The sequence below is a fragment of the Lemur catta genome, chromosome 3 (genome assembly GCF_020740605.2).
Source record: "Lemur catta isolate mLemCat1 chromosome 3, mLemCat1.pri, whole genome shotgun sequence".
NCBI lineage: Eukaryota > Metazoa > Chordata > Mammalia > Primates > Lemuridae > Lemur > Lemur catta.
Genome location: NC_059130.1, coordinates 96,673,265 through 96,696,805, shown reverse-complemented (window position 1 = coordinate 96,696,805; position 23,541 = coordinate 96,673,265). Strand labels below are relative to the sequence as shown.

Genomic DNA, 23,541 nt, shown 5'->3' with positions numbered 1-23,541 from the left:
AGAAATTTCAATGTTACATCTTGTCAATGAAAGAAAAGGCAGAACTGTTGGATTTAGAGAACAATTGCATTGTTAAAGTAAAATTCAAAGGATCCGAATTCTATTAAGGACAAGAAAGGAGTTCTGACAATTACAAGGAAATAATAGCTATTGTTGCCACTTGCAGAACCTACTTGTGCAGAGTTTCTTGTTGATGGTGATGATCACAGATTTGAAGAGAGCATAATTAAAAAAACATAATCAGGAATTTTATAGCCATTTCAAGTAAAAAAAAATCAAATATAAAAAAGCACGTTCTTGGAAGAAAGCTGATTTCTCATAAAAATTTGAAAAGATGTTATCTGGAAGTTTTATTCTAATTCAGTATTTACTATATTCCTAAATGCTTTGTATTTTCACTTCTTTTCATAATTATGTTCTGTAAATAAAACGTAATTAGTATTTTCACCAAGTCTTATACAGACATTCGTAAATCTTGAGTTTACCCTAATGTACACAAGTCTAACTACTGCCATTTCCACATGTCCCAGGGGATAAAAAATGTTGGAAAGCACTGAGTTAAAATAGTTTGATTACTGTAAAAAAAGATTCAACATCATGGCGGCTTAAAAGTGTAGAGTTTTATTTCCCTCTCAGGCAACAATCCAGACGTGAGTGGTCCTGGGATGTTGTGGTGGCTCCTCAGCTTAGCACCTGATGTGTTCCAGCCGGCAGGCAGGCAAAAGGAACCATCATTTCTCCAGTTTTACGTGCTTTACACGCAGTGCTGGCCATTCCCTTACCTGCCCAGTTCCTGTCTTGACTGGAAGCTCTGGGGGCAGGTAGCAGCTCTCATTAGACGGCCAGAGAGAGCAGCGGTCTTACAGCCCGGCAGACGTGGGTTCAAACCCCATCTCTGCTGATTACAAGCTGGGCACTTGGGAAGATGCTTATCCTTCTTCCTAAGCCTCAGTTTCCTCACCTGTGAAGTGGAGAGAAGATAATCAACCTGAAAGGGCTGTGGGGAGAAATAAATGAGGAATGCAGGTAAAGTGCTCAGGACTGTGTCTGGCACGGCATGTGCTGAAGGAAGCTCAAGCCTTTTCTCTGTCCCTGGTGTCTACAGAGCCTGGCACAGCCGGCCTGCATTCCTGTGGGTTGAGATGAATGGAAGTGAATTGGGCTCAGGGGAGGGTGGTTAATTCCCCAGTCCATCCGGCCTGCCCCGTGGGCACAGCTGGCTCTGGAAGCCACAGAGAGCCCTAGGTGAGGATTTCAGGAAAGGATCTGGACAGAGTGTTGTGCCCTGGGAGTTGAGGGCACGGGCAGGGAGATCATGGCATCTGCCACACTGGTTAACACCATTTTTCATTTATAGAAATGGAGTTTGGGACGGGGAAGGAATATCACCAGAGTGGGTGGCAGCAAGCAGCGAGTAATTGTCCTCCAGGGCTGAGGTGGCAGCCAGGCCGTGGTGGGCTTTGGGTTCTCCCCTCCCATCTATTCTCCACTCCTCGCATTCGCATAGAGTTTACCTGGGGGGACGGCTTCAGAGGAAACTGTTCATCCTTTGCCTCCTTTCCTTCCCCTTCCTGTGGGGATGTGAACACAGACAGGCAGGAACCCAGCCCTGACCACAGCGATACAGACAACGGCCTGCGGGAAGACAGAGTCCCAAGATGGAAGAAAGACAGTCATCCTGTTGGCCAGGACCATCACCCTAAGACTGTCACATAGGCGTGTGGTAAGTATTTATCTTATTTAAACCACTGCACTTTTGGGTTTCTGTCATGGAGGCTTAGCTGTGTAGGCCCTGGCGCGAGGTAGCCTTTGATTCAGGCAGGAGGGTGCAGCCTGGGCCCATAGGAGCTCACTAAGCATTCGAAACCCTCCGCAGGGCTGGCCCCTCACGAAATGCAAGAGGCCACCCTGGAGGGAGTGCGTGTTGCCAGGGGAGGGGGGCTACAGGGCAAAGAGCAGACCTGCAGCCAGCTCAGGGAGCAGACAAGAAAGGCAGAAAGGTGGGGGCTCCCCACAGAAGAGAACAGGAGCTGTGCAAGCGGCAGCAGTCTCTCTTCTGCCTGCAAGGAAGAGCCAGGTGGTGGCTGGCGCAGCCCCTGATGGCGGCAGTGGCAAGGCGTAGCTCGGACTGTGGCTGGCTGCCAACCAGAATGGGAAGCCCAGGTGCTGATGAAGAGTGAAAGGCAAGTGGTAGGTCTGCAACTTGGAGGGATTAGAAAGTAAAAGTGATACTTGCAAGAGGAAAAGTAGAGGGTGTTTTAGTTGGGATATGCATTCAGTGGAAGGAACAGACACCCAAAGTTGCAGTAGCTTAAGCAAGATAAGATTTCTTTCTCTCTTACCCAAGTGTCCAGGCTCTTGCACGGTTGCTCCTGGGCTCCTTCCATCTTGTTGCTCCCCAGCACGTGCTGGTGCAAGTTTTATTTTCCAGTTGGTTAAACTGGAACAATATTTCCCAGGAGCCCCTTTCTTACGTAGTGAGATTTGACCAAAAGAGGGATGGGGATGAGAACGGGGAGGCGGAAGTGAAGCAGCGGCTGTTGTTCTCTGAAGGGAAAGGTGGTGGCAGATGCAGAGTGCTCTTCCCAAATTCTGGCCCTGTTGGCCACAGTGGCCCCAGGTCGACCACCAGGGGCTTGGACCCACCGAAGAGGTGGCTACACAGAGGCTGCAGTTTCCCAAAGACCTTCCCCAAGTTCCCCCTTCCCAGTGGCTGGACGCACCTGGCTCCTTAGATTTCCCAGCAAGCTCCTGTGTCCACCATGACAGCTCTTCAGGAGGATTGGGACTGACCCTCCTTGATCTCACATTCCCACTGCAGATCTTCACTGCCCAGCTGCTCCTGCAGTTATGCAAAGTCTGATTCCTATAATCAATCCCTTACCCCATCAGTGGAAATCAAACGGGTCCTCAGTTTTCCCCACTGCTGGCTGGGGTTTGAGCTTTTTTTGAGTATTCTCAGTTTTCATTCATTCATCTGATTTCTTGTTTCTAGAGTTTTTACTCCTGTCACCTCTCCTATTCTCCCTGCCTTTATAGATTCATATATTTTTCAAACATTTCTTTACTGTGGTTTTAATGAGGTTTGAGTTGGGAGGGAAAGTCCATGTTTGTTCAGTCTAACATCTAATCCAGAAGTCTTCTCAACACTGTGTCTTCCTTCACAGGCAATAGACTGTTTGCAGTTTCCTGAACAGACCGAGCCTCCTGCCTCTGTGACTCAGCACGTGATCCCCTCCCTCCATTGCACCCCTAAATCCCCCCTACCACCAGCCTGGCCTCCCTTCTTCCCTGTGTTGATGTCAGCCCATCCTTACAGACATTGCTCTGAGACGCTCCTTTTGGTGACCTGGCTGGGCTAGGTGCCGCCCCAGTGGGGGGATCCCACCACATTCCCCCACTACTACACTGACTTCAGGAGTGTGCTTGTCTTTGTAACCCTGGAGCCTGTGACAGTGCCTGGAACATGGGAGATGCCAATAAATATCTGGTAAATGAATTAATGAAGTAGATGCCAATTTTGCAGACTCCTTTGCCTTGTTTGCATAGTAAGAATCAGAGGAAGAGAATCTGTTGACCTAAAAAGAAAAAGGATCTGGCATGGAGGAGGGAGAGAGGGGACAGGTACAACTTAAAGAAGCCAAATAAAATACTGTGAATCTTACCATTCTGAAAAAGCGATTTCAGAGCTTTAGTAGAGAACCATATTATGTTAATAGCTTTCGAAAGAGCCCTGAGAAAACTAATCTATGGTGCCTGAGGTCAAGGTTGTGGTTGTGCTGGGGGGATGGTAACAGGAAGGGTAGCTTCTGGGGTGCTGGTAATGTTCTGTTTCCCAGTCTGGGTGCTGGTTACATGAGTGTGGTCAAATATTGTAAAATTCATGAAGTTGTATACCTACGACTGTTACACTTTTTTGTATGTCTGTAATACATCAGAGACAGTTTACAAAATGTAAGTACATTTTTTTTAAACTGCAGAAAAACAGAAATCCAGCCCTTAACCTCTTTCTCTAGAACAACATCACCTCTACCACCTCATTCTCGTCAATCTTCAGTTATTTAAACCCACAAACAGATGGCTGTTTTTTCCATATCCCCTTGAGCTCAGCTTAAATATATGTTGAATGCAGTTATTTTGAAAGGTTGGATCATTTTAAAAACTCTCATCATGTGCCACAGGAATCAAAGTGCTAATTATGTAAACTTGGAGGTTGCTGCATACCTACCAGTCCCTGTTTTTCCCCAGGTTTAAAAGGTGCCTTTCAAGTGATCATAGTACTAATGACAGGAACATGAGTTGTTACTTTTGGAGACAGAAATATACCTCTTAGATAGATCTTGGATACAGATGTCTGGAGCCTGGCCCTAGAATATGAAATTATGACTATTGAGTTTTATATACATATTACTGCTCCATGAGTGCTTGCTGGATGGAAATCTTTCTGAATCTCCCAGTCTCCTGACTGTCCGTCCACTTTGTGTCATTAGGTTAGGTCATTCAGCTCTGTGGGAGGTGTTCAGTGGTGCCCAGAGAACATTGACATACTGACCCCTTAGTGATCCTCTGCCCACAAAATCGCCCCGGGGAAACATTGCCTGGAAATGTGTGAGACCCTTGAATTATTGAGCTGGGCTGATGTAAGGGTGGCCTTCGCAGCGTCTTCCCACCAACTGAAAGACAATAATTGCTTTTCTTGAAAGAATGCTCCTTTGTCTTGGCCAGATAGGTGGAAAAAAGCCAGACCATGGGGAAACTAAAAGTCACAAGGTAATTTCATAGTATTAATTCAGTTCATCAACTATTTATTGAGGGCCTGCTATGTGCCCAGCACTGTGCTAGCTGCTGTGGAGAGAATGCTCTGCCTCTAGAGCTGTGACACGGGCAGGGTGCAGAGGCCACCATTTGGTTGGAAGCAAGTGGTGGGAGCTGTCTTGAAGCTCCGTTTGCACAATGAGCACAGTTTTTGTGTAGACTGTATGCTTAGGTGGTTCTGGAGGCTTGCGGAAGTTTGGGGGAGGCTTTACCATTCATTCTTTCTTGTAGCTACTAGAGCTGAAAAGGGGCAGTTTTTTTCTTTCCAAAGAAGCAAATCTGAGCAACTCAATAGGATGTCATAAATGCTGGGACAAAGGCATGAAGAGAGGGCCCTGCAGACCAGGTGAGGAGTACCTAACTAGCCTGAAGGGCTTGGTTAGGTTCCACAGGTGGGGGTGCTGGAAATGAGTCATGTTTGCTATGTGTGTGTGTCTGTGTGTGTTTTTTTTTTTTTTTTGAGACAGAGTCTCGCTCTTTTGCCCAAGCTAGAGTGCTGTGGAGTCAGCCTAGCTCACAGCAACCTCAAACTCCTGGGCTCGAGCAATCCTCCTGCCTCAGCCTCCCGAGTAGCTGGGACTATAGGCATGTGCCACCATGCCTGGCTAATTTTTTCTACATATTTTTAGCTGTCCAAATAATTTCTTTCTATTTTTAGTAGAGATGGGGTCTCGCTCTTGCTCAAGCTGGTCTCGAATTTCTGACCTCAAGCGATCCTCCCACCTTGGCCTCCTAGAGTGTTAGGATTACAGGCGTGAGCCACTATACCCAGCCTGGTATGTTTTTTGAACCCAAAAGTCAGAACATATGATCTGAAAAGTATTCATTTCCTCATTTGCCTATTTCTTTTCATTAAAAGTCTCATAGGGGTACAATAACAAAATCACATTTAGTTATGCATATAAACACATTACTTTTATTGAAAATAATAAAATTGTAAGAAATCAGAACTATTCCCCCAAATATGGGTTGTGTGGTGATGTTAAGTAGGGTCTATTTTTCAACTAAGATTTTATTCTTATATTTGAGAGCATGTTTTTATAAAGTGGCTTCTTTCTCTTTTACTATTAATACATTTTCCCCTAAATGTGTTATTGAGGTACTAGCGTATGATTACGCTGCATCGCATGCTCACACATAATAGTAATACCCACTGTTACAGGCCCTACGTGAGACAAATGTCTCTATCAGATTATTCTGCCATCTCATCATGTTCCCTGTGAAGGACGTCAATTAGTTCTGAGGTGGAGAGGAATTCTACTCCCAAGCTCAGCTGCTTATTGAAAGCCTCTGAATTTAACTTCACATTCAGAACAGCTTCGTTTCATGTATTTTTCAGAGTGGTATTGCATTCACTGTCTCTCACATTTACCAAGCATCCAGGTTCGAGAACAACCTTTGTAGAGGAACAGCAGCAGATGCCTTATAATTTACCCCTGAATAAGCCAGACCTTCATGTGGCTCCTCCCCTGCTCTGTGTCTTACTGGCATCCCACTGGCAAAGCGCTTTGCCTGCATTACACTTTGTGGCACTGCCATCAGCCTTTATTGAGAGTCAGTATAAGGAACAGGCCTGTGACCCTCACCTGTATATCTGCTATATGGATGTTATTAAGACCTTTCATCCTTATATTACATATCCATGAAGACTCAGGAGAAACTGATTTCTGAGCTTAGTAGCAGGAATAATGGTCCTTTTTGATTCATTCAATAAACATTTACTGAGCACAATATGAGAGCTCCCAGGGATACACTCATCAACGAAATACAGTCTACTGAGGAAGACAGACATTAACTAACCCATTATCCCACCAATTATTACTGTTTTGATAAATGCCACCAGGAAAAATAGGGGAGACTTAGGGATGCCAGTAAAGGGACCTGGGGGTCAGTGAAGGGTCATTTGAGGAAGTGATACCTCTCTTAAGTAAATGTTGTATGGTTGTGTTGATCCTCTTTACTTTGGTTGCTAGGAAGTTAAAAGTTAATTTGTGACTCACTTCCAGAAGAGGTTTGTGATCTAATTTAATTTCTAAATTCATTCATTTGTGGGACACATATTTACCAAATGCCTACTATGTGCTGGGACCAGCTAGGCACTGGGCATACAACAGTATATAGGATAAACAGGTCCCTGACCTCACAGAGCTTATAGACAAGTGGGAGATTTGGATAGGAAATGGATTATTAAAATACAGTTTGGTAAGTGCAATGCTCAGGGAAGTCCAGGCAGCAACAGAAGTATTGGAGAAAGGTGCCAACCCCAACTTGAGAGAGGAAGGCTGTTCAGAATAGTTCCTTTGGGGCGTTAAGGCCAAGCTGAGATGTGATGTTAGTAAGACAAAGGTGGGAAAGGGGGGTGATGTGCCAGCAGAGATCTGTGCAGAGAGCCAGATGTGGGAAAGACAATAAATGGCATGTTCGGGAACCGGAAGAGTTCAGTGTGGCTAGAGAGGTAAACTGAGGCCAATTTGTGCATGGCCTCATGAATCAGAGTGTGGTTTTGACTTTATCCCAAAGGCAATGGAGTGTCACTGAAAACAGAGAGCTCCTACTCTTATTTTTCTTTGCCTCATTTTTCTCATATTTCACACACACACACACACACACACACACACACACACACACACAGGGCTTTAAATCCTTTCTTGAACAAAGTGAGGGTATAGCCAACTAATTCACTAAATAACATCATTAAAGAAAGCCAGCTCAAGTGAGGAAAATCCAATGTAACACACTCATATTAAAACAACATACAGCCAATAAGAAAGGGTCTAGACACATGCACAAAGAATCTCTTAAAGGATAAACAAGAAACAGGGAATAGCGGTTGCTTCTGGGAGGAGCCCTAGGTGGCTGGGAACAGTATGGGAGGAAGGCTTTTACTGTGTATTCCTTCTCACCTTTCGAATTTTGTACCATTGATATACTATTAAAGGCTAATAAAATGTAAATTTAAAATAAATCTGGAGGAAAAAAAATCCCACAAATTTGTCACTAGTTGCAGTCTCCCTCTTGCCCCATTTCTCATGCAGATAATCTATTAGAATGCCAGACTAGGGTGACAACATATTGTTGTGAACATGGAAAAAGTCAGTCAAGGAAGACTTGGTGAGGAAACGATTAGCAAGATGTGGTGGTGGGCAGAATGAGGGGGCAGAAACAGAAAGAGGATTCCAAGCGAACCTTCCTGTGTGCTCTGGGGAGGGCGTTTACGTGTGTTCGGTCTTGGCTTCGTCATCTGTAATATAGTAATAATGACGGCACTTGCATCATTGGGTAATAGTGGGAATTAAATACTCTAGATGCTGGTTGTAAAAAGGTCAAGACTGTGCCTGATAAGGAAACTGAGGCACAGAAAGGTCAAGTAACCTCGAAGTGATTCCAATCTGGTGTGGAAGAGACCAGTAAGTAAACAGGCAACCTCAGCACGCTGCAATCAGCACCGCAGGGTGAGCATCGGGCGCCGTGGGACACGTGGGAGGTGCCCTGTCTTAGGCTGGGTTCCCTAAGAGCAGAGCCCAAGATGGGGCTCTCGTGCAAGGGAACGACTGAGGCACGCTCTCAGTGAGGCCTATAAGAGACAGAGCCAAGCACAGGGCAGGGAAGAAGCTAGACAAAGATGTGTGTTTAGCCCAGAGGTTGGCAAACTGTGGCCTTCAGACCAAATCTGTGTTTCTGTGAATAAGAGTTTTAGTGGAACACAGCCACAGTTTCATTAGAATAAGTCACATGTATTTCCTTTATATATTATCTACTTCTGCGCTATGAAGGCAGAGTAGAGTAGTCGCAATAGAGACCACCTGGCCCTTTCCAGAAAGCCCGCCTCAGGTGGATTCCATGTGGCGCCCTAGAGCATAAATGGCGTCACAGACTTGTCCCACCCGAAGGCAAGGCGCCTGGCCGACCTCAGGACCTGTGCTCAGAAGTGCACTTGGAGTTCAGGAGAGAAGTCCAGGCTGGGAATATAAATTTGGGAGATAGCAGATGACAGATGGTATTTAGTAGAGTCTGAATGAGGTCATCTAGAGAATGATTGTAGACAGAGAAGAGATCCTAGGACTCAGCCTTGGGGCACAGCAATGTTCACAGGTGAGGAAGAGGAAAAGGAAGGGGACAGAAGAAGCGAGACCCAGGAGGAGAAGCTTGTGAAATAGGAAAAAACTGTGAGAAGGTGGCTTCCTACAAGCCAAGTAAAGAACACGTTCCAAGGAAGAAATGACCACCTGTGCTGTTCGGGAAATGGTCAGTTTGGAGGCTGAGGGCAGTATGGCTGCACCCAGAAGCCCATAGGGAGACTGAGCGAGCCCGAGGTGGGGAGAGGAGCAGCCCAAATATGCAAACACACACACACACACATACACGTGTGCATCCACGCCACGCACATACAGCTGCACTGCTGTCTTTATCTGGCACTTGTGAACAGACATTAGAGATTAGAGTCTAGGCTGATGTATAGTGAAGAGGTCTGAGAACACAGGGGCTCATTTTTGAAAAGAGAAGTTTCAGTGGAATTACATGAGCAGTAGCCTGACTGGAATGAGTTCAAGAGAGGGGGAAGAAATTGGAGACAGCAAGTACAAACAGCAATTTTCGGAGTTGTGCTGAGAAGCAACACAGAGAAATGGAGGGGTAACTAGAGAACGATACAGAATCAAGAGAGGGTTTTTGTCTGAAGATGGGAGAAACTGTAGCATGTTTGCATCATGCTAATCTAGTAGAGAGGGAAAAACTGATGGTGCAGGTGGAGAGAACTGCTAGACATTCTTGAGTCGATGAGGGGTTATGGGACTCAAACCAATGAGGAGGTTGAGCTCTAGGAACATGGGCAGTTTGTCCACAGTAACAGGAGAAAAGGCAGAGCTTGTGTGCACAGATACAAGTAGGTTGATGAATACCTAAGTTCTCTTGACGGCTTGTATTTTCTCTGTGAAATGGGAAGCAAGACCATCAGTGGAGACAGAATATGGGGAAGATGGCAGGAGTTTGAGGAAGGAGAAAAAAGGTCAAGTGGTCATCCAGAAGAATGACGGGGTGAATGGCCCACTGTATCTCCTACAGCATCTCCATTGCTTCAGCAAGTATGTTCTCAGTGTCTATTATGTCCCAGGCACTTTGATAAACATCAAATGCTTTTTGGAAGAAGGTGTGGTAGAGCACCTTCAAAGACATCCCAAATGTTTTTTAGATTTGCAACTGAAGGCAGCTTGGGAAGGATGTCAGGGTAGAAGTGGTGATCTGGATTTGGAAGGAACCAGAAGCCTCAAAAAGAGACCACTGCAGGAGCCTCCTTACCTGGTTTCTTGGAATCCACGTTGGAGTGATTTTCCTGAAACACAAATCTGATCATGTCATACCTTTAACTCCTTCGGTGAAGACAGATAAGAACTTGGGGCAGCCAAGAACTTGGGGCAGCTCACGCCTGTAATCCCAGCACTCTGGGAGGCTGAGGCGGGAGGATCACTTGAGGTCAAGAGTTCAAGATCAGCCTTAGCAAGAGCAAGACCCTGACTCTACTAAAAATAGAAAAAAAAATTAGCTGGGTGGCATCATGGCGCATGCCTGTAGTCCCAGCTACTTGGGAAGCTGAGGCAAGAGGATCGCATGAGCCCAGGAGTTTGAGGTTGCTGTGAGCTAGGCTGATACCACGGCACTCTAGCTAGGGCGATAGAGGAAAATTGTCTAAAAAAAAGAAAAAAAAAAAAAGAACTTGGGGCAAATTGTTTCTAGGGAAGAGAACAGGAGTACTGGCTACAGAGCAGAGAGACTTACTTCTCATGGATACCCTTGTGTAATGTTTGGGGCAAAAAAATTAACCATGTGCATATATTCACTATTTAAAAGAAAGGCAAAACTCTCTCCTCAAAAGTTTCTATGGCTTTCCACTATCCTTAGGAGAAAGAAAATGCTTAACTTGGTCTATAATGCTCTGCCTGGCATGGCCCTGCCAACCTCTTCACACTGATCTCTTCCTCAGCGCTCTCCCGTCAGCTACACTGACCTTTGAACTCAGCTGCAGCAGGCTCTTCCAGGCCTCTTCACCTTTAGGCTTTTCATTCAGCCTCACTTTCTTATTCCCATCTCTCCCTTCCCTATCTGTAGGGAGTCAATTTAGGTCTCAGCTGCAGTCACTTTTTCAGGGAAGACTTCCCTGCCTGAACCCCCAAGCCCTGCCAGTTGGTCAGTCCCCGGCTGGGCACTCACTCCCCGGGCACCAGGCATTTCAGCAGCCAGCACCTATAAGGACCATGATGAAGCGTACGGAGCTCATCAGTTTGCCTCACTACACGGTCGGTCCAAGGACAGGGACCCTTGGTGTCCAGCACAGAGGGTGGCATAGAGTCGGTGCTCCGTGCCTGTCAGCTGGACCAAACTGAACTTCTCAGGACCCTCGTCCACCCAAAGCAGCCGCCGTCAGGGCAGATGTGGGGAAGAGGGAGCGGCCCTCGGGACTTCCCTCTTAGCAGCCTGGCAACACTGCCAGCGTCCCTCCGCCGGGCGGGAGGGACGGGCTCGGGGGCACGGCCGGGAGCTCCCAGGTCGCACGTGTGGGACCATCAGGTGGGAGCTCTGATGGAACGGGGATGACCAGAGCTGCAGAGGGCTGCTGCAGGGCAGGCGAAGCCAGGCGACGGATTTGCCAGGCGTGAGTCACAAAACGGCCTCCTCCCCCTCAAGAGAGGAAGCTGAGACCACCACTGGGACAGAAACCGAGAAGCAAAGACACCTCAAGCCACCCAGCCTAAGCAGACCGCAATACTGCCCAGCCGACTCCCAGTCCCGCGGCGGCGGCCGCCCTACGCTTGCGCAGTCGGGCTCCGCCCCGCGCCCTCCAGGGCCCGCCCCGCCCTCTGCGTGCGCACCGCCTAGAGCCCGCCTCCGCTAAAGACTGCCGGCGCATGCGGCCGGGCTTATTCAGTGGCGGCCAGGGTCTCCGCGCGCGTCGCCACTCAGCTCTGTCGCTGACGGGAGGGTCTGAAGCCGGCCTCAGGTAGGCTGACTCCAGGGATCCCGGGAGAACTGTTCTCCCGTGCAGGAGTCGGCGGCATGAGCTGAGCCCGGCGCGGGACAGCCCCGCTGCCGGGATGACAGACACCACTGCCCACCAATCAGGGGCGAGGTGGCTCGGCGTCCTGCCCAATGGGCTGCGTGCCTAACGGGAGTGGGGCGGGCGGCCCCGGCCGGCGAGGTGCCGGCTCCCGCGCGCGGGCCGCGTGGCCGGGCGCGGCTGGGGAGGGGTCGCCTTGGTCGCACGGTGGCTGCAGGGGCTGCGGGGCCGGTGCTGCGGCGCCCGGCGGCACCCCATCAGCCTAGTGGCTCGTGGGACGGAGAGGGTCGTAGAGGCGCGGAGCTCCCTTCGCTCAGCCGTCTCCGAGGAAGCCCGGTGGCCGCCCCTCTGCTTTGGCCGCCCCGAGTCTCGGGCCTCAGGACCCGGGCTCAGCCTCCCCGGGTGCGGGTTCCAGGTCCGAGCGGGCCCGCCGCGCGCTGGGGGATGGGATGGGCGGCCCCGCGCCGTGGGAGGAAGGGGCCTTTGAGCTCGCGGTGCCGACGGCCCCCTGGGCCGGCCCCTTTGGCTCCACAGCTCCCCTCCTTTCCTGGCGGCCCAGAGAGCGGATGCGGGCGTGTTAGAGTCCTCACGTTTGCGCGGCGCCCTTACTACCACACTCGTTAGAATTTTGAATCCTCAGCAGCCCTGTGACGCGGGCGATGCGGAGATTCTCATCCCCATTTTACGGAGGTGAGAACCCGGGCTTCCGGCAGCTCGAGTGACTCGACGGTGGTCTCAGCACACGAGTGGTGGAGCTGGAACTTATCTTATAGCATTGAAGGAAAAAGAAGCTTTTTATTCCAAATCTTTGTTGAATTTCTCTGATGCATTGTTATTTATGTTACTTACGTGCCTAAAAACCTTCCAATGTCTTCGATCACCTTCAGAAAAAAGTTCACATCGGGCATTTGAGTTTGCACATGATTTGGCCCCTTGCCTACCTTTACAACGTATTTTCCACCACCTTTTTCTTGGCCCTACATCTGTTCTCTGTAGATGCCCTCAGCTGCCTGTTCACTGTTTGCTTAAGTGTACAGTCAGTCCTTCAAGGCCCATTGCAAGTCAGGCCTGCAAAACAGCAGCAGTGTGGATCCTCCCCCACCCCCGGGATGTCTCTTGGTTCTGAAAGCTTTCTGCTCTCTTCTTCCCCCTTTATAGCCTTCGTATGTTTCCCTCTGCTCTCCACCATGGCTAGATTACTCATTTATGTGTAAATGTATTGTCTCTGTAACTCGACTGTTGGCAACTTGAGAGCGGTTGGGCTCAAATCTGATTAATATTTGCTGCCTCCAAAGTTGTGTGGCACGGCCCCTCTTACATAGTGGGTGGTCCATAAATGTGAATGAATGAGCCTTCCACCTGATCTTTGTGTACATTGGAATATTTATTGCAAGGCACTGTGGGACTGCAGGAATCTCCCCCAGAGATGTTACCCTCTTAGTAAAATTGGGGCAAATCAAATGTAAATGGATGAGATGAGTCTTTTATAGAAGTAACCCATTCAGGGTGGCTGAGGAATTTCTAGGAACATCCAAAATTAAGTCAATGAGAGCAGGGTATAGTCTCAGTAAGGGGTCTGTTTGGTTAGAACATATCTAAAATGTAGCGAAGTCTGATGTTCATGTGTCAGTAAAGTACTGTAAGGTGACAGTATTCCCCAAATAATAGAGACTTAACGGTCAAATAAATTTGGGGAAACTGCATCCTGTGTAGCCCTCTTGGGAGATCACAGTGTGGGTTAACTTATTTAATGCTCCCAGAGGTCTTTAAAGAAACCAATGACTTTGTTTAATCAGCATTTCTCTGATTTATCTATCCGTAAAACCCTTTTTGGGACTGTTATGCATTTTGCAGAAACCAAGAAGTAGCGCTTTTGGAAATGCTGCAACAGAGTACAGAATGAGCAAGACAGTGTCTTCTGGCTGTCCCAGGAGGAAGACATTCTGAGCATTTTATTTACTTGCCAAGTGTGTTCATTCCTGCTCTGAGGGGGGAGTGGGATGGGGGAATGCTTCAAAGAGACCCCCCCAGTTTTCTTGTTCTTTTCTTAGCTTATTTTTATTATAATTTGGCTTCACGTGGAACGTTCCTGGAGGAGGAAAATATCCTGACCATGCCAAAGTAAGCACTTTGTGCTACTTGGCGATTGTGTTTCTCATTTTGGTCACATTTGGCTTTGCTGATCAAATGATGTTCCTGGGCCTCTGAAGCTGGGGACAAGTGATAAATCCTCCCTAGTGAGCTGTCACTGTCTCCTCACCTCTTGTCTGTGCTGTCCTTACATCTACCTCTTTCATACCTCATCAAATCTGCTGCTTCATTTCCTGCCTTGACTGTACTGCTCTTTGGATTTAATCTACTCTCCCCTCTTGAGTCCTCTGCCCATGATGTGCTTTACACTGGTTTATTATCCGATGTTCCTTTCTCCCAGGTTATATAGTCTCTGTTCATGGCATACCTGGGAGTGATTGCTGGCAAGGAGTAAGCTGTTAAATTACAGACGAGAACTACCTTTAATTAAAAGCATTTTAGGTTTAGCTGCACCTACTTTTAAGTTTTGAAGTTCTTTCCTTTTAGTCTATCTTCCATAACCTAGAGAAGCTGTGTTTTCTTGGCAATACATTGTAGTTTAGTCAAAGACATTATTTCTTTGGTGGAGAATTGGAGTGCTTATCCAAGCTTGAAATTTTTTTCCCATATAGGGAAAATAATGAGGCACCTGCCTGGTATTCCAGTGTCTGGCTGTGATGTCAGCCAACATTTGGGGGATAGTGTACTATCAACCAGCTTGGAGCTGGTTTCTTGATTTTTGTTTTATTAGGTTGACTCTTGAGGTTCTTAGTTGTCAAAGCTTTGAACAAAAGCTACATTATTTGAGTAGCAGTTGTTTTTCTACCCATATTTGACTAAAGCCATTTAGTGATCCAAGAAACATTTGTTACGCTATTTACACCTGACAAGAACCTTCCGAAGGCATGTGACAGATGAAGAAACTGAGAGGCTCTAAGAGGGTTCATAGCTAGTATTATTAATTGCCAGAGCCAATATTTGAACCCAGATGAGTTTGCTTTGTTGAGATATATTTATTTTATTTGTAATTTTTTCTTCTTCCAGGTCAAAAAGTAAAATGAAGTACATTCTAGTTACCGGTGGTGTTATATCAGGAATTGGAAAAGGAATCATTGCCAGCAGTGTGGGCACAATACTGAAGTCATGTGGTTTACATGTAACTTCAATTAAAATTGATCCCTACATTAACATTGATGCAGGAACATTTTCTCCATATGAGCATGGTAAGCAAAATGCATTTTTCCCTCCCTCTCCCTTTCTTCTTTCTTTCTTTCTTCTTTCTTTCTCGTTCCCTCCCTCCTTTCCTTCCTTTCCTCCAGCCCTTGGGAATTCTGTGTACATTTTGCATAACTTCCGTTTTCTGTCCTCTAAAAAGGTTCTCAGTGTAGCAGAATGATACTTTTCTCACCTAGACAGGAAGAAGCAGATGTCTTAATCAGCAATGCAGTGATTAGACTTTAGAGTTGTCTGTAATAAAAATGATCTTTTTGGTGGCTGAATGAAAGTTTGTCACTTCTCTTGAAAAAAGACATCTAGTGACATAATTACATTCTTCTGACTATTTGAGAAGAGGGAGTATGCTTATTCTTTGAGAAATAGGGTAAGTGGATAGAAGTTGTAAGGAGATAGGTTTTGGCCCAATATAAGGAAGACTTTTATAATAACAAGCACCCTCCAGGAGTGGGGTGACTGACTTCAAGAAGTTGTCGAATTATCTTTGGTAAGATGTTGAAACGGAGAGGCTAAAGGACCACTTTGCAGGGATGCAAGCAACAGCTAGACACTGGATTTGAAGGAGCTGTAAGTTTGGGATTCTAGTTTGCTAATACTTTGGATAATATAAATGAAGATCTTTGAGGTGAGTGAAAAGTTGAAACCTTTAAGGGAAGGTAGGAAAAACATCTCTCTTAAGTTTTTAAATTCTGTATTCATACTCATACTGTCTTAGGCTGAGGTAAAAGTCTATAAAGATTAGTGTCACTGGAGTAAAAGTCCTCAGGTAACAAACAGTGTCAAGAGAAGATCCATATACTGGAGTGATATTTATACAAAAATCTTGAGCAGAGGATTAGTTATCTCCGAGGGGAAAAATAAGGCATTTTTTCTCTCTTATTTTTGAGCTTGTCTCCTATTGTGATGGTAGGATTGAATCATTCTGGGCACAGTTTCAAGAATGAAGTTTCAAGGAATGAATGTGAAACAAAGGAATGGGGGGAACTTGTGCAGTTTCCCAACTTTGTTGAGAACTAAAGCATAGTTGAGAAGCTAATTTTTATAATCAGCACAAACATCATATGTATGTATGTTATGTAAGTTTTGAATCAAATCATACTTTTATCATACTTTAAACTTTATTATGCTCAATTGGGAGACTTTTCTGAAAGTTCTTTTTCTCTGGGCAGCAGATGCCGTACTATTGTAAAGTGCTGTATATTCCTACCCTTCTGGGCTGTCATCCATCTCCTTCCATTTTATACTGTTTTATAATTCTTCCTGAATAAGCGTGAGTTTGTTGACAGGCCAGAAGTCGGATGTTAGCTTGGAAAATGATTGATAATTTTTCTTTTTTTGTGTCGCAATTAGTTTTCTAGAAATAAATTTCTCTGGTTCATATCAAGTTAATGCAGACTTTGTTCTATCTGAATGTTTGTATTTCAGGATTCAAGTTATGCCACGGTATATGTACTTTCACTTCCCTAAATGTTTGCCCTGTTCACTGCAGGTGAGGTTTTTGTGCTGGATGATGGTGGGGAAGTAGACCTTGACCTGGGTAACTATGAGCGGTTCCTTGACATTCGCCTCACAAAGGACAATAATCTGACCACTGGCAAGATATACCAGTACGTCATAAACAAGGAACGTAAAGGAGATTACTTGGGGAAAACCGTTCAAGGTAAGACTGGATTTACCGTTAAGGTTAAAAAATCTTAACCAGTTTAATGTCTTTTGAGTACAAACATTTACATTTTCTGTGATGTCAGCATGAAACTGTCAAGGTATTGTTACTGAAACATGCCTGCAGTTGGATATACAGAATTGTATAGGCATTTACTAAAAAAAGAATTTGAGGAGGCCATTGCTGCTCTGCAGATGGCCCAGGAGCTTGTCAGTCCAGCCAAGGCAGCATGATTTGAGTCCAGAGAGCTGCTGTTTTCAGTCAGTGATGAGTGTGAAGTGGTGAAGATACCTAGATGAGAGCATTAAGCCAGGTGGCATGCAGGTTGTGCATCTGGGACTGACTGTAGCCAGTGATAAGGAAGGGAACATCTGTTGTGTACGCCGGTTTTCATCAGTGGCATATGGGCTGGGTGAGTCTGAGAAGTGGGTTTCTGGGTCCTCCCGTGCTTTTACCTGCACAGCTTCACTTATATCTATTTGCTGTTTTGCATAAGTGTTCATTTGAGAAGAGTATTTTGCTGCTTTAAAAAGGTGGGATTGGAAAACCACTGGTTTAGAAAAATGGCAGCAGCTCAAATTTTGGGGTCGCCGAACGGTGGCTTTCATTTGAGTTATGAGAGCAAATCTGTTGTTGGCTTCAGACTCCACTGGACTGAAAGCTGAGGGTCACACTGCTCGCTGGCTCTGGTCTAGTTGGGTCACATTTGGATCTTAGCTCTGCCACTTACCAGCTTTATGAACATGGGCGGATTAGTTAACTTCTTTGAGGTATGGTTTCCTTTCCTGTAAAGTGAAGATCACATCCACTTCTGTGGGTTGTTAGGAGGATTGAAGCAGCTAAGTCAATAAAGTGTTTCCCTGAGTTCCTGACACATAGAAAGGGTCAATTAGGAATAAAATGATTTTGATCGTACAGTTTGTTGTCCTAGGTCTCCAATGCGTTCATTCATTTATTCATTGTCCATAAAATATGTATCAAATGCTCACCACGGTCAGGTCCTCGCTGGTGCTGGTAAAGCGAGTGATTCACAAGACCAGCGAGGTCACTGCATGGAGGTTTCCCGTGGGAGAAACAGACGACTAACAGATAAAGAGAAACGTCTGCTAGGAGCGGTGAAGGAGACGAACGTGTGAGGAGAGAAAGAGTGGCTGGGGAAGCCACTTTGGACAGACAGTCAGGGAGCCGCCCGGCAGAGGCCAGTCATGGGGAGGATGGAAGAAGGACGGAAGGAGGAGGGCACAGCAAGTGCAGCGGCTCAAGGCCACAAAAGGCTTGGTTGGTCAAGGAACAGATGGGAGGCCAGGGTGGCTGAGGCACAGTGACGAAGGGGGATGGTCAGAGAGGCCGATGACGGGGACCACAGCCAGGTTCTACCTGGCCAAGGAGTTTGGACTTTGCTCAGAGCACTGGGAAGCCACTGAAAAGTTTAAACATGGGAGTGATGAATTCTGATTTGCATTTTAAGAGATCACTTGGGCTGCTGTGTATGGAACCAGATAATGAATATCCTTGTGCTTGAGGCGCTGCTGTTTAACTCCAGTGACTGGAATTAAATAGTAGTTGTCAGCCCTCAGGAACTTGCAGTCTGAGCCCAATAACTATGGTTTTTAAAAAGCATTGAGCAGTAGCTGGCATTTGTTGAGCACTGAGATGCTAGGCACTCTGAGCATTTTACAAGTGCTGTCATAAAATTTCCACAGTTTTGTGAAGTAGAAGTTATTACCTCCACTTAACAGATGGGGAAAACAAGCTTAAGGATAGTGAAGTAATTTGCCCAAAGACTACAACTAAATGAGTGGTGGAACTGAGATGTGAATCCAGACATCCTGACCCCAGATTCTGTGCTCGTAGCCATTCTGCTAATTGTACCGTCTCTGCAGTGGATTGTCTACCCTTTGGTAAACTGGAAACATGGAACAGGGTCCTGGCAGGCACTTGTTTCTAGAAGAGCACTCAGGTGTGGTATGCCCACCTTCCGCCTTGGTTGTGAGCAGCAGGGGTGGCCACAGTCTGTTGTGTTGATGTGTGGCCAGGACGGTGGCCTCTGATGTGGTTGGGACACCACTTTGGGCCTTACTGTCTTGCAGGGTTTCCAGCAACAACTTGGAAATCTGGGAAAGATTAGTTGAGGCCAATTAAAGGAGGCCTCAAAAGTATTTTTATGACCCCATTGCTACTCTGTCCAGGCAAAGAGAGCAGCAGTTTGCTTTAACAATAAGTGTTTTGCCTCAATCAGTGCTGATGGATGAGTGTCAGTTGCATATTTCTTTTCTCTCTCCCAGTTGTCCCTCACATCACAGATGCCATCCAGGAGTGGGTGATGAGGCAGGCATTGATACCGGTGGATGAAGATGGGCTGGAACCTCAAGTGTGTGTGATTGAGGTTTGTATGATCGCCGCATATGTGAACAGGTGTTAGTCATCTCCTTAGTCAGCCATCGACAGCTGATAGGACAATTTCTAGTGAAACTTTGCCTTCCTGTCTCTGTCAGTGCAGTATCTTGCAACGTGGCAGGTACGGGCACAGTGACAGTCGTGGAATGGCCACTCAGCAGAAAGCAGTACTTTGTCCAAACAATACTTCTTTTTTTAGCATTTATTGATTCACATAGTACTAAGTGTACCGATAAGAGTGGTGTGACACATCTTTATCCATCTTTGGAGAAAGTCGGTAGATCTTTTGCTTTCCTTTGGCAGGAACTTCATTTGGTTTCAGTTTCGGTATTCCTGCTCTTCTGATCCTAGCTGTTGGATCTCAGTGTTCCTCTGATAACAGGAGACTCGAAAATTCCAGCAGTTTATAACTGATGCTTTTTAGTACAAAAGTTACTGTTGCTTATCTAAGGAGATTTAGATTTTTTTGCTTTGTGATTCTCATACAAATAAAACTCCTGGTCCCTCTCTCACCTGCCCTTTTTCTTGAAATGATGTGGAAAGACCCATAATAACCTTGGGGCACGATGAGCCTGTCCAAAAAAGTAACCTTTTAGCACAAAGAAATGTCTAATCACTGTTAACTGTTGTAGAAAGTCTGTGTCACACTGTTAATGATCCCTGAATCAAGATGACAGAGCAGTTAGAAAACTAAACCGCCAGAGAAGAGCTTAGTGCTTCCCTCTAAAATGACTTTGTTCTTCCAGCTTGGTGGCACTGTGGGGGATATAGAAAGCATGCCCTTCATTGAGGCCTTCCGTCAGTTCCAGTTCAAGGTCAAGAAGGAGAACTTTTGTAATATCCATGTCAGTCTAGTTCCTCAGGTAAGACGTTTGTCAGAGTTATACTTTGGGGAAATTAGGAGGAAGGAAAGGTTGATTTTCGCTTGTACCTAGTAGTTTGCAATACTTGACGTGCAGGAAGCTGGGAATAAAGAACTTCTTGGCTGGGGGTGGCTCACCACGCCTTGCAATCCCATGCCGGCACTTTGAGCCTCCAGGCGTGAGGATCACTTGAGGCCGGGGATCTGAGACCCGCCAGGGATCTGAGACCGGCCAGGGCTACAGCACCCGTCTCTATAGCAAAAAACAGAAAAATAGTCCCAGCTACTCGGGAGGCTGAGGTGGGTGGATTGCTTGAGCCCAGGATTTCGAGGGTGCAGTGAGTGAGCTATGACCACGCCACTGCGCTCCAACCTGGGCGACAGAGCGAGACCCTTCCTAATTTTTGTCACTGTTGACTCTTTACAATATTTGTCTTTGTGGATTTTTGTCTTTAAGAACAACCCCTTTACTCTATTATACCATGTGGTAAAGACAGATGCCCGTGGTCAATCTATCAACGTTATTTATACCTGCCCTGATTTTAATTTTTTGAATTTCCATTTGATCTTTTAAAATAGTATGATTGTAATAAAGTTAAATTCACAAAGAAGTGTTTGTTTTATTTAGAGTCAAGGTCTCACTCTGTCGCCCAGGCTAGAGTGCAGTGGCATGATCATAGCTCACTGCAGCCTCGAACTCCTGGGCTCAAGCAATCCTCCTGCCTCAGGTTCCCAGGTAGCTGGGACTATAGGTCTGTACCATCATGCCCGGCTAATTTTTTTATTTTAATTTTTTGTAGAGACAGAGTCTTGCTTTGTTGCCTAGGCTGGTCTCAAACTCCTGGCCTCAAGCCATCCTCCCACCTTGGCCTCCCAGTGTACAGTATTTAGATATTCAAAAGTATGTCAACCCTGAAGAGGGCTGCAGGCACGGAAGGGTGTGTAGTGTGGCAGGGGAATGAGAGAGGCGGGGTCCTCATTTAACAGGGTAATTAGTAGAAAATAGAAAATGCCTCAAACTAAATGTCAGGAATTAGCAGTAAAGCATGCCAGAGGGATCAATTAAAAGAGTTGAAGAGCAGTTGTTTCTAGCGTTTGGAAAGTGGCAGAGGGTGGGAAACCACCATGCATTAGGACAAATCCTGTACAACTATGGGACTCTAAAATACATGCGCTTGTAACTTTGACAAAAGTAATTCTATTTCTCTTTTAAAAGGGGTTCAGGGAAAACTCATACTTAAATTCTTTATCCTAGAGAAAGTGACTTGTTTTTTCTTTTGTAAAACAGCCAAGTTCAACAGGGGAACAGAAGACTAAACCCACCCAGAATAGTGTCCGAGAACTTAGAGGGCTTGGGCTTTCTCCAGACCTGGTAAGATTTCTTGATTACCTGGTTTCAGCATGATCTTTTACGTCTAATTAAAATCACTCCTCCATGACAGAGAAGACCTTTGTCATCTTAGCATGCTCTTGATGGTAATTGACGATGGGAGAGAGAGGTTTAGTGCTCTGAACCAGGGCTATTGTTGTGAGATTTGAGATCTTCTTACCTGGCTCGTGTGAGGTCTTGTACTCTCCTCTCTGCCTTATGTCTCCTCTCAGTCCTTCACTTACTCTCCTTTTCCTTGCTGCTCATGAACGTTAATTAAAGAGGAAAAGCCTAGTTAGCTTCGTAGATCATTATCTGTTCATTTGTACTACCATTTTTCCAATTTGGGATTTAGGATTTCAGTTTTGAAAGCAGACAATAATATTTTTATGAATTACGTGCATTGTGCTGAGAATTAACATTTTCATTCCTCTTAACAATGTGATGTCTGTCTTCATTTCAATCAGGAACCCCCACCCTGCCTCCACAGTTGTGTAATTCATTCCTTCTATTAAACCGTCTTATTTTCTTTACTGCCAGGTTGTGTGCAGGTGCTCAAATCCTCTTGACACCTCAGTGAAAGAGAAAATATCGATGTTCTGCCACGTTGAACCTGAGCAAGTAAGTAGAAATTCCATCTCTGTGTAGGTCATTTTTTTTGCTTCTAATTATGCTAAAGCCTCTTGATCAGTTTCATGAGGCTTGTTGTTATTTTGTAATGGGAGACAGTCACCTGTTCCCTAGAAGGACCGATTGCCATTGGCTCTGATTCACCTTCACCTGCTTCACGGTTCCCCGAACGCACTTGGATCCCTCCTGCCTCCTCTCTGCCCACCCCTTGTAGTTTATGCTCCACCAGGCTGAATGTCTTTCAGTTCCCCTAGTGCACTGACCGATTTCTGTCAGGAATCCGTGTCCCCTCTCCCCATTGGCCTGGCAGTCTACTCATTTTCATCCTTGGGGGCTAATGAGGACATAGTGTTGTCTGAGAAACTCCTGGCCCTCAACCCTCAGGGTTAACACATCCTTCTTTGGGCTCCTTGGTGAGCCCATCCTCCTGTCCCTTGTGTGTGTGTGTGTGTGTCTGCTGTGCGTGTGTGTCCATGTTTGTCTTCCCTCACAGACTGCAAGCTTCTGGAGGGCGAGGACCACCTTACTCCACTTTATGCTTCTGGTGCCTGAAATCTAGGGTGCTGTAGGCTCTCATGCATAGTCACTGTAGCTATGGTATGGGAAACCCAACATTTTGGAACCTGCAATGTATCTAAAGTGTAGTATTTAGTATGAGAATTCTAGTGGTGGTAAGCTGAGATTGTGGCTTTGGCCAGGTTTGGCTGAAGGAGAGTAGAAAGGAAGTTGGGGTCAAGGAATATGCAGATTAGACTATGGAGAGTTTATTTCACTTCTAGGTTATTTGAGGGTCAGGAGACTAAGTAGGAGAGCCCAGCTGGCCCAGAGAGGGGAGCAGCAGCAGCAGGGTTACAGTAAGAGCAGTCCATTTATTTACAAGATTATGAGGAGTGTGGAGGTAAATAGAAAGCAGTTAAAATCATTGGCCAGGCATTTCCACAAACAGAGCGAGAGGAAAGCTTTTGGTCCCAAGCTTCAGGGTGTGAGGGCCTGGGGTCAGGGCTCCTGGGCGTGAGCTCAGTCAAAGGAGTCTGCTTCTCACGGAGCAGGTGGAACACGGAGTAATCTTAGTGTGCTCAACAGCCCTTTACCATGCACTTTAACTATTTTAGATATTTCTGTTCTAGCAAGTGAAGGGAATTCAGTTCTGTAGCAGAATAAGTTGTCATTAGAGTTACTTACTATCAAAAATGTAACGAGCACTTAAATTTCCATACTTCAATTTTAGATCTTTTGCCTGTTTTTTTAATTGAGCTAAAAGAATTCCTTATGTAGTCTGAATACAAGTCTTTTATCACGTGTATGATTCGCACATATTTTCTCCCCACCTGTGGTTTGTCCTCTCATTTTCTTAATAGTGCCTTTTGGAGCACAAAGCTTTTACATTTTGATGAGGTCCAATTTATCTGTTTTTTCTTTTATTGACTTTGCTTTCACTGTCATATCTAAGAACT

At 45.9% G+C, this 23,541-nt stretch overlaps 1 protein-coding gene and 1 long non-coding RNA gene across 5 annotated transcripts in view; one reads left to right on the top strand and one right to left on the bottom strand.

Annotated features, from left to right (window-relative positions):
• Positions 1-653: 653 nt before the first annotated feature.
• Positions 654-2,483, bottom strand: LOC123635685. Its single transcript, XR_006734188.1, has 3 exons — positions 2,343-2,483; positions 1,515-1,635; positions 654-961 (listed from the first exon to the last, which is right to left on the bottom strand). It is a non-coding gene; the product is annotated as an uncharacterized LOC123635685 (long non-coding RNA).
• CTPS1 (CTP synthase 1) overlaps positions 1,600-23,541 on the top strand; it is a 37,149-nt gene continuing 15,207 nt past the window's right edge. The window contains exons 1-7 of one of the 4 annotated variants that reach the window (XM_045548104.1): positions 1,600-1,723; positions 14,978-15,156; positions 16,656-16,826; positions 19,115-19,215; positions 19,973-20,089; positions 21,377-21,460; positions 21,998-22,078. In XM_045548104.1, coding sequence (XP_045404060.1) covers positions 14,991-15,156; positions 16,656-16,826; positions 19,115-19,215; positions 19,973-20,089; positions 21,377-21,460; positions 21,998-22,078 — 720 coding nt within the window. In that variant the 5' untranslated portion in view covers positions 1,600-1,723; positions 14,978-14,990. Of the gene's footprint in view, positions 1,724-11,596; positions 11,807-12,133; positions 12,279-12,330; positions 12,554-14,977; positions 15,157-16,655; positions 16,827-19,114; positions 19,216-19,972; positions 20,090-21,376; positions 21,461-21,997; positions 22,079-23,541 lie in introns of those variants that run through there. The other 3 variants (XM_045548103.1, XM_045548105.1, XM_045548106.1) reach the window with 3 other exon arrangements.